This window comes from Lytechinus pictus, chromosome 18, assembly GCF_037042905.1.
Source record: "Lytechinus pictus isolate F3 Inbred chromosome 18, Lp3.0, whole genome shotgun sequence".
NCBI classification, from domain to species: Eukaryota; Metazoa; Echinodermata; class Echinoidea; order Temnopleuroida; family Toxopneustidae; genus Lytechinus; species Lytechinus pictus.
The window spans coordinates 18,806,925-18,817,777 of record NC_087262.1 but is presented as its reverse complement, the minus strand read 5'-3'; the positions used below and the strand labels follow the sequence as shown (position 1 = coordinate 18,817,777).

General features: G+C 37.2%; 1 protein-coding gene across 1 annotated transcript; it reads right to left on the bottom strand.

Annotated features, from left to right (window-relative positions):
* Positions 1-610: 610 nt before the first annotated feature.
* On the bottom strand, positions 611-5,994 carry LOC129281310 (carbohydrate sulfotransferase 1-like). The gene has a single exon (XM_054917249.2). It carries the CDS (start codon positions 3,985-3,987, stop codon positions 2,164-2,166), a length of 1,824 nt encoding a protein of 607 aa, XP_054773224.2. The 5' UTR covers positions 3,988-5,994; the 3' UTR covers positions 611-2,163.
* Positions 5,995-10,853: the final 4,859 nt, after the last annotated feature.

The following is a 10,853-nucleotide window of genomic DNA, read 5'->3' as shown; positions in this document are numbered from 1 at the left end:
CATATTTTCTGAAATCTTTTTCCCAAAAATTGCCTTTGTGGATCTAGTCCCTTTTGCAAACAAACTGAAATGGATCTAATCCCTTTTGAAAAAAAATGTGATTTTCTCTGCCATTTTTGTTCACTTTTTAATGGGAATTTTAACTTTTCTTTGGCATCATCTTATAGAGCTACTAAAAATCTATACATTGAGACAAAATAATCGAATTTGATGAAAAGTGGATCTAACCCCCTTTGCAAACGAACTCTTCACATGTAAAATGCATTTTTTTAAATAGTCACATTGTTCGATTTGTTAAAACAACAGTGCAGAAATCGCATGATCTCCCTGCGACCCCGTTATTATTCTCTCCATTAGCATCTATCTGGCTGTATGCTGCCCCTCGACGATTTCATATGATTTTTATAAAGTTTAACGATTGCCATAAAATATAAATAAAAAAGAAGCCTAAAACCACCTACGATTCCCTCACAACCACATGTAAATCATAAAGTAATCTGTCGTAAGGTGACCCCAGCGCAAATGTTTTTAGCGACCCTTAGGTAATATACGATAAATCAATGTCATGGTTATAATTAATAAAGACAACGGTATGACTCGAATTTCATGAATGCATGCAATGGAGCTTGCAATTTATTAATTGTGATCAATTTCACACTATTTCAATAATAATCGAAAACATCAAAATTTGCAATGCACCGGTATACAATGTGTCAAATCGTATAGCGATAACGCCAAGGGCGGCGATCCTGGAGGGGGGGGGGGCAAAGTGCCCCTTACATTTTGAAGCACTGAAAAAGTGCCCTTTTTATGCAAGAAAAAAACGCCCCTCACGAACGTGTACTGTGCCCCTTTCTCCTGAGAAGGAACCATTTTATGTGTTAACAAGTGCCCCTTTGAATTAAGAAAACAATATTCTCATTACATATGAAGGAAAAAAAACTTGTAAGAATAATCCCATGTGCCTTAAGTCTCATGAGTCATGTGAGATAAGCAGTGGCGTACAGATGGGGGCTCTTGCCCCCCCCCCCCCCCCACAGAAAAAAATCACAACCAAGAAAAAAAAAGGAAAGAGAGAAGGGTGAAATATGATATTATTTTCTGAATATTATGTCAAAATCAATCACAAAATTGGATTTTAGTTATAAAAATTTCAAAATATTTGCTCGCTCGCTCGTTCGCAGCTTCTTATAGATTTTACATGATACGACACATCCCACCCCCTCAAAATTTTTGCTTCATTACACCACTGTAAATAAGTCATTTTTTCTTTGTTTTAAGATAGTGCCCTTTCAAAAGAAAAGGTGCCCCTTTTCCCTGTGCCCCCCCCCCCCCCCCCACTTTCAACTTCGCTCCGCCGGCCTGGATAACACAATCAAAACAAGTTACTTTAAAAGATGAAAGACCTAGTAACCAAGTTTATTTAGGAAAAACAAAACATTCATAGAAAATTCAACGATGAATGTGTAATATAATAATTATGATTGAAAGATGAGCCAGGTGCCGATCCAGGGAGGTGGCCGAGTTGACATTGCCTCCCCCTTTCTCCTAGCTAGACCCAATTTTTTTCAGAGGGGGTAGGGTGCCGAAAAATAAAAATGCTTCCCGTGAGTGGTTATAACATTTTCGTGTTTTTTTTTGGGGGGGGGGGGGTGATTGGCCTACTCCCGCTGGTAAAACCTGGATCAGCACTTGGGAGGAACTACTCTCATAAAACATTATGGTCTTGGATCAATCTAGGCAATCCAAATTCATTGTTTTCAGTAACAACAACAAAAAAAGAGATTAAATTTTATAAATCACATTCTTAAGAGGTTAACGGCTTAAAATACGAATACAACAGTCACAACGATGCTTTACAGTAATTTGAGTTGACTCCAATGAACGTTAAAAAAAATAGAAATTACACATTGGGCATGTTCCGTAAAAACTAACTACTTGTGGTTATCTTATTTTTATCATAATGGTAACTTCCATGGTAACAGGGCTCAGCAGCCAATCAAAATCGCTGTCTCCACTGTAATTGCAAATTTGTAAGTCTTTTTTTTAAACGGGCCTCAGAAGGTTGTATTCTGTTTCACCATCAGGTACTAGATATTTTGCAAGGAATGTAAGCAAAAATATTTGTCTATTTACCCCCCCCCCCCCACAAAAAAAATGACATCACATAAAAGTAAATGCTGATGCATTGAATTTTGGAAGAGGTAAGGGCCCAACTAATGAATCGGAATTGGACAGCATACGAGGATCGTTGCCGATGAGTGTGTAACCTGTTGCTTGCATAAGTCGAGAACAGTCCCCGATTTCTTCAATAGCTCTTGCCATTTGTACAGTCAGTCGGCTCTTCCAACTCACCAAAACAGATTTCGAATCCCTCTTGGTTGAAAACGATACTGACTTTTTCTTGCTTTGGTCATTGGCGTTGGTGTTTTTAATTATCCAATTTCTAACCGAACTCGGAATGGACGTCCCGAGACCAACAAACTTGTAGATCTTCCGTGCAGATCCATAAGGGTCCCTGGCTATGTCCTCATATCGTACCATCAGGTAGTTCTTCTGTACGAAAGGCACATAGTGTCCGATCTCGTAGTTCTGGTGCCAGCTGGAGCAGTATTTGAGCAGGATGTTCCGATATGTTTCTGATAATTCGGTGACGTTGAATACCCTGATGTGGGGCATAGCTAGCTTGAGGCGGGACAAGATCATGCTTCTTGGGTCACGTACAAGATGGATCAACTTCAGGTCAGTTTCCTCCCCCTCTATAAGTTTAAGCACAAGATTGATATCCAGGATGCGGATAGACTTGATAGCTGTATGTGCTCTCCCAGTACACGCGGTCTCAAGGATGTCTTCTGTCACCGCTTTGCATTCATCCTTAGGACGACGAAACTTGAAGCGCTTAAACTCGTGTAGAACGCAGAACTGATCGGTCACTAACAGTGGAACCGCTTGCTTTCGGCCTCTCAGGGTGTCTGAGTTAAGACGATCAATAAAGAATTGCATATCTTGAAATTTGCATTGGTAGAAGTTCTCAAGCATTTGAATTAGTTTGGTAACCATTACAACTCGTGTCAGTCCTAACTCATCTAGTTTGTGCATGAGAAGCCTTCCAGGTTCGAACATGTAAAAGAAGTCATTGCGTTCTAGAAACAATTCCCCAAGGAAAGATGACCCGGTTCGCATAGCAGCAACGATGAGAACATTCACTCGCTTTGCTTTTGTGTCACCATCAGAAAAAAATTGTGCATTCGATAATCCGCCAGAAGATGCCGTCGGTACAGTGTGTTTGTTGGGAAAATCCACTGGAATTTCTTTGTGCACTTCAATATGCGTTGCCTTTTGCGTTTGTATGTCTTCATTCTGTTTTTGTTTCGAATCTATGGAATGATTCTTTGATTTTTCATCTTGTATCGAAGGCGTCAATTTTCTTGATATGGATTCTGCCTTCGACTTACTCCTCTTAATTTTCTCGCTCATTATCCGTTCCTGTAGTTCCTTTGAGATCGGTATGTCGTTGGCGTCTGGAAGTTCTGGATGATTCGCAAACTTCAAACTCTTTATGACAAAATCTCTCCTGGACAAGTCGGGGAGCATCTCTCCTTCTCCGAGAACCTCTAGTGAGTCAATGGAATCCCTCAAATGATTGTTGCTCTTTGATTTCAACAAACCGTCATTATATCCAGACCCAGTTCCCTTTTGTTTCACCAACTGAATCCAGCCATCCTCTCTGCCATCTTCTCTCCGGACAAACGGCCGTCCATTGTCGATCTCAACAATTGCTGCAGGTCTGCTAATCTTGTTGGTTACACCAACGCCTCTCTTCATGAATGCACCTCCGTCTGCTTCATCTGCATCCGGGAACTGCGAGACCCCAACGATCTTCAGAACTGCAATTGTCACAAAAACCGTTAAACCTACATGGTATGTGAGTCCGACGAGATGGCGTCTGCAGTTGTACCGGAGGCATCTCCTGCTTGGCAGTACCATGGTCGCTTGTGTATACAATTCTCTTAATTCTTTCTTGTCACCAAATATGAAAGCAAAAAGACTGAAATCTATTTCTTAGCACTTTGTGAGGTCGTCTGTGTGAAGACATTTTGGAGGTTTGGTGGCTATTAGCGAAAGGTGGCGACATAATTCCTGTATGTTTGTTCCCCGTGTTCGAGTTGCTCTCATTTCGAAATGAACATGTTACAATAATATCATGTCTTTACTATGAACTCCACGTAATAGCATCGGGCAAAGGGCGCCGAGGACATCTTAAAATATTTAGCAATTCGTCATACTCGTCCCTTTAGTGACATAATAAATATCCAAATGATAAAATGATTTCGTTCAAGTTCTGTTCACGATTGTTACCACTATCAGTCTGCAGCTATTTCTCTCAAACAATGTCTTCAGTATAACGAAACACGATCATAAAAGTACTTGCAAAATAATATTTGCTGTTTGGCACATCATCATAAGCATGTCAAACCAAGCGCAATGATTGATTGACCGTTGATTTACCGCCATCACCCCGTTGCTATATGCGGCTTGCTGTCCAATAATCAGTCTTGAAGTTCTCTATGAAACAAATCGATCACTCCTTTCATATCCAGAGGAATTCATCAAATATTTTTACTCCAAAACAATATCAGGTTTTATTAATAGATGTAATCATAATTTGGTGGTATAATGTAACCATCCGAAATCCATAAAGGACCTGATAGCACGTGACCTGTCAAGGGAAAAAAATCCAGGTACAGGTGATTATGTTGCTTCTTCGATGAGATTTAGCGAAATGTTACGGTTTCCCTTCGAAAAGTCCCAAGCAGTCATGCTTGCCGAGCTCGTATTAGCAACTATATGCTTTAACAAATCAATGCTATCTCCATTTGATCTTTAGCAATCAAGATTAGGCTTGGCATGTCAGTAAAGATGAAATAATCATAGCCTCATTTAAGGGAAAATCAATTTTCCCATCTCTCTGTTTGGAGAGCCGGGACGACATTTCTCTCTGGTTTTTTTTTTAATTAAAATAGAATTGAACGTGGAAACATTGTATTTGTTACCATTATTTATCACATTAATGAGCCGGTAACCAGGTTTTGATACAGTGTTTGAGAGGATTTATTCTCACTGCCATTATTATCACTCCCATTTAAAAAATAAAGATGGACGTTTGGGAAGGAGAAAGTGAGAGTCCTGTTGTGTGACGTAACAAAGTCATCCTCCTTGAGACCAAACAAATAGATGATGACAATAAGGGTAAACCAAACGGTCGTTTTCATCATGTTTGCATGTGTTCCCTCTTCTGATTGCCCTCTGGTTGAACAACTGAAAGAACGACCCTTGAAAGAATGGAGAAACCATGAAGGAAGAATAGAAACGAACAAAGACGACCCAAACAGAGAAACTACAAAAGTTCCAGACATGATAATTCTTTCTTTTTCTTAAACGCGTTACAGAGGAGAATGCAAATAGTTTCGCCTTTTCGCAATGAAAATTAAGTGTTCCCTTGTTGGCCGCGTTATTGGTTTGATTTGAACAAGTTGACGCCGGTTACCGGGGAGCAACTGATGAACAAATTGTAAAGCTTCAATGAATAGGGAGTCGTGGGGCCTGTTTCATGAGATGAGCGATACGTAGGAACGTCCTTGGACCATTCTTCCGAGACAAAATCAGCGCTTTCCGTTTGCGAAGGCAATTTTGTCTTGAAGGTCGGCGACATTGTTTGACATCGATAGTATCGGCAAAATATATAGTACTCATCGTAATCTGAAACTTTCATTACGAAATTACGACTTCATAAAATCATATTTCAATAAATGGCGATCAAATATTTTATTTATTTATTACAACTTGTAGAATTGATGTAATTTATTGGGGCTTACTTTATGAGGTAAAAGGAGGAACAGCTTTAAAGATTCACAAACATAACTGGATATAATGGAAATTTTCATTATTTTCCTAACCTAGAACACGGTGCCCTTTTGGGGACACCTTTCATTGATATTTCAACGAAAGAGACCCTTGTCCAAAAATCAAAATTTGAATGAACTAAGTAATTTCAACATTATATTATCTAAATATTCTCAATTATATTGAATTTCAAAGGATAATTTTGCAAATTGTGCTTTGAATGTTATTTGTTCAAGTAAAATAGGGTTTGAATGGAGTAAACAAAATCAATGTGTCTGACTCTTAAAAATATGAAAGGCTGCGTGTGAAAAAAGTGAATTTATATATTTCTTTCGTCAGGTATTCAATTAATAATTTTGTTACCGCGGTTTATTTTTTCATTCATAATCTTAACACCAATCCAGCATGTTTCATTGATTAAAACTTATCTCACACCAGCCCCGATTTAAATTTACCGAAAAATACAAACAAGGCTTTTAATTACAGATCAACTCGTGAAAAATAATAAAATAAAAAATGGGGGAAGAGCAAGATGAAGCTGCATTCATAGATCTTAATTAACTATATTTATAGATATAAGATCTTGCATTTATAGACCTTAATTAACTGATCGAATCGAAAGCCTTGGGGATTTTTTTTGTGTGCTCATTATAACTATTCGAATGCCTTTGGATGGAAAGACTGTACCTACGTCATGAAAATGAATGAGCAAACACTGTATGGAAATAATCCGCATCATATGAAAAAAAACATACAGTTCAAGTTGAGGCGGAATTGAGGATATATTACAGCTAGCACACAATTAGAATTTATGAAAGACGTCACAAATGTTTTCCAAATAAGGCTAGTATTTTTTGTAGTAATATTTTTATACTTGTTATCATTATATTCCTATTCGTTTAAAATATGTAACAGTTTTATAATATCTTTTCAACGTTCACAAGAAAGCCCCCCCAATAAACAAATAAATAAACAAACAAATAAATAAATAAATAAATAAATGATTTAGCGTGTTTAGTAACATCCTAGTTTCTTTTCTTTTTTTGGGGGGGGGGGGCTGAACTTGTAAACACATGTTGACTTTTTTTTATATTCAGACCTAAAAAGGGACATCATAGGCCAATTTTTTGTAATCATGATACGTACCTGCCTCGCTAAACAAACAATGCGAGCGCGAAGCGCGAGCTGAAATTTTTGTATATATTGACCCCAAACGGAATTTTTGTATTTTATGAATCCATTAAGAGTATACATATCTCAGCATATTCATCTAATGCTAGTGCCATCCTTTGCTGATTTTGTTAGAATTACATCTAAACACATTTAGCACTTTTTGTAGACATGGTAATCATGATTATTATACGCATCTCACTAATCAAACACTGCGTACGTATTTCACTCACCAAATGATGCGAGCGCGAAGCGCGAGCTGAAAATTTTTGATATTGAGATCAGAAAAATTGGCATTTTAAGAACTGATTTTAGGAATTCATGAAGAGCAGACATCTCACCAATAACTAATGCGAACATTAGCACAGACAGGAAATGTTTTATATTAAGACTTTAAATCGGGCGATCACTTTAAGTAGTCATGAAAAAGAAGCAAACGTCACTACATGAAATAATAATAACTCGAATTGCGAGGAAATATATTTGGTGTACAGTATATTGATTTGAAAACGGGAGGTTTTAGTACAACAGGATTATATATCTCGTTAAACAGTCTATGCGAGGACCAGGAACAATAAAGACATAGGCCCTGAGCAAATAATGTTTCATAAAGTTATGAAAAAATGCTTCTTATGTAATATAACATAATTATAATATAATATAACATTTATAATGAACATAATTTCTTTTTCCCCACTACGTTTCTCTTCCTTTCTCCCTCTTTTTCTCCTTTTCCCCGTTTTTTTTTTTTTTTTTTTGCCAGCCGATTGGGGGTGCACGTGCCCCCCCATGCCCCCCGTAGTTACGCCACTGCCTACGGATGTCTGGATGTGTCTTTCCAAGGACCATTCTTCGTATCGCCCAAATTTGCTTTGTGGAACAGTTGAGCGATATCTCGTTCTTACGTAGAATGGTTCTACGAAAGACCCTTTCGTGCAACATGCCCATCAGTATCTACCCTCTTTGGCTCCATGTTCAAATCAAATGTGTACCTGAAAACATGCAATTGAACCGTTATGAAATTAAACAAATCATCTGTCATAATATAGCCTGTAACCATGGTAACTGTCTACGACAAAAATACTGATCTGTTTACGATCTATTTTTCCAAACATCAATATTAAGCTATATCATTTACACGAGAGAGAACAACATTAGGCCTACTTATCGCCTCCCATTCATCCTTTAATACCAACATTGATCGTGATTTTAAACAGACAATAAAAAAAATATATTAAAAACTTAAATGAATAACGTTCCATGTTTTATAATGGTATTCTGAATAGTGATAACAAGATAAGCGATTCATGAAAAAAATATTATTTTTATCTGGTCCGTGAACAATGGATGACAGCATTCTTTAACGGAGGAAAACAAATCGATTGTTTAAAAGTGTACGATTACGTACTAACACGCTAAAATTACATAATGTAGCAAGGACGCTACTACAAGGGGATGTAGGCCGATAGGGGGGTACCCGCCCCCTAATTTTGAGAAGTGAAGAACAAAACAGAAAACATGGAAAAGGGAGAAAAAAGAAAAAATAAGAATGTCAAAACGAGAGTTCTTGGCCGTGTATCTCCATATTACCCTTTTAAAAGATTCATTTTCAGGTGGTCTCCCCCCCAAAAAAAAAAATAAAAAAATTGATGAAAATAAATAAATAAATAATAAATATATGAATGAATGTATAAATAGAATTAAGTAAATTAATGAATTAATTAATTAAAATAATAAAATGAAATAATTAATAATAAAAAAATACCCTGGCGCTGCCCATGCAATGTTGGTCGAAGGCAAAATGGATACTGGTATCATGGCAGTACTATCGTCATAATTATGATTGTAAGATGTTATAAACATTTGTTGTGTTAAGAAATGATGGTTACGCAATGGTGTTTGATGGTAAACATTTTGGTTGAAAAATAAGAATCCAAAATGCGTCCATAGCAAACTATTACTGTTTGATCAATTAGCCAAATTTTCAATAATGGCTTTCGCTCGCTAATCCTTTAGATCAACGAACCTGACTGTGGGCCAATCCATTGATGGAATCAATGCGATAATAATAATATATATATGCATTAGGGGGTCCTACATATTAGCTACAATTTTCGACCGAGCAAAACTATCGGGGGGACGCAAATTAGTCTTTTTATTTGTTCTCTTCTAAGAAAATGAGGATACAAGCAATGCATAAGAACAAAAAGGGAATATTGAGTGTGCTTGAAATATTGTGAGGAACTCTTTTTAAATAACACTATAATATTAATTTTACAAATATATTCCAAGAACTGGGTTTAAAAAATGCATATTGGATGCAAAAAAAAAGTGGCGTATCTAATGGGCATGGTGCCCCTGCGCGACCCAGCCGCTTTTAGGACAAAATGGATTAAAAAAAAGGGGGTGGGGGCAAACAAAACAGAAAAGTAAATCTGGTGAACGATTGGTAATTAAGTCTGATAATAATGGACATTATACATTAAATTCAAATTCCAGCGCTCACATCCAGCGTCAGAATAGGGAGGCACTATTTTAGTGTTAGCACAGGAAGCGAATTCCATTTATACTGTTCAGAATTCAGCACCACCACCACCCCACCCCATCTTCACTTCTTCTAAACATCCCCTTCTCCCATAGAGACACCTCCTTTGCTTTCCCTATCTATCTCTCACTCGACTGCTCCGCCTGCCCTTCCCCTCCCGTCTCATTCTCGATGTTTGCCCCGGGTTTCCCACACATACATGTAGCTCATCCTCTCTCCATTTCTGTTTCCAATATATCTCATTATTTTTTCTCAATCTTTCTCTTACCGCATTATTCTCATCATCCTTCTTTAGGCGATACTAGTGTTAGGCGATACATCTGTCTATCTCCCTCTACCGTTTAAAAAGCCCAAATTTTCTTTTGTCTTGATCCCTTTCACTTGATAGATCAGCTTGTTGCTTGTCTATCTCGACTCCGTCACAGAAAGGCATTCATATTTCATGCCTCCCAGGTTAATACACTCGATCGATTAATATTGATTTTGAGTAATTCGCAAATTATTCCGGTTGAGGGCTCATTGCGCTTGTCCTCATAATGAGCAATAACAATCATCCTTAGAAGACAATAGATTTCAAACAATGGAACTAGTGCAGAATACCCAACCACTTTGAGAACGAGGCATATTTGTCATACATGTAGAAACTTCTCATACATTCGTAGCCATTCAACTTGGGGTGGGGTATTCTGCCCCTCCCCCTACACACAAAATAACAATAAATAAAAAATGGAGGATTCCAACCTTGGTAATAACAGGATTCAAATGCGAAAGGATAAAATCAAGAAAAAAACAACAGAATGGTGAAGGCATGGGAAAAGAGGATTTTTTAAAGCCGGTTTTAGTACTGAAGCAAATAAAATTATTTCTATCATTCCTTCATCACAAGTAGAAAATTGAAATTCCTATGAATACAATGACATTTTTTTTTTATGTTCATTACTTTTTACACTGTTTATGCTTTCACCAGCTTTTATTTTTTTTTATAAACAAATTTAGATTCAGGTAGGCGTCCCTTTTAAAAAGTTCAACCTTGTTTCTTTTCAAATTGGACAATCTCATATCATTGGAATTTGAAATGCATCTTTGATAATTTGCCACACACTCCATTTTTTTTAAATTGACCAGCGTCGGTACTTACTCTTTTGAACATAAGAAATAGTTGATAAAAACTTAACTAACAAGGGTTGGAGAAATATTGTGACTTATTGTTGGTCAAAATTTTGACCAAATGTTG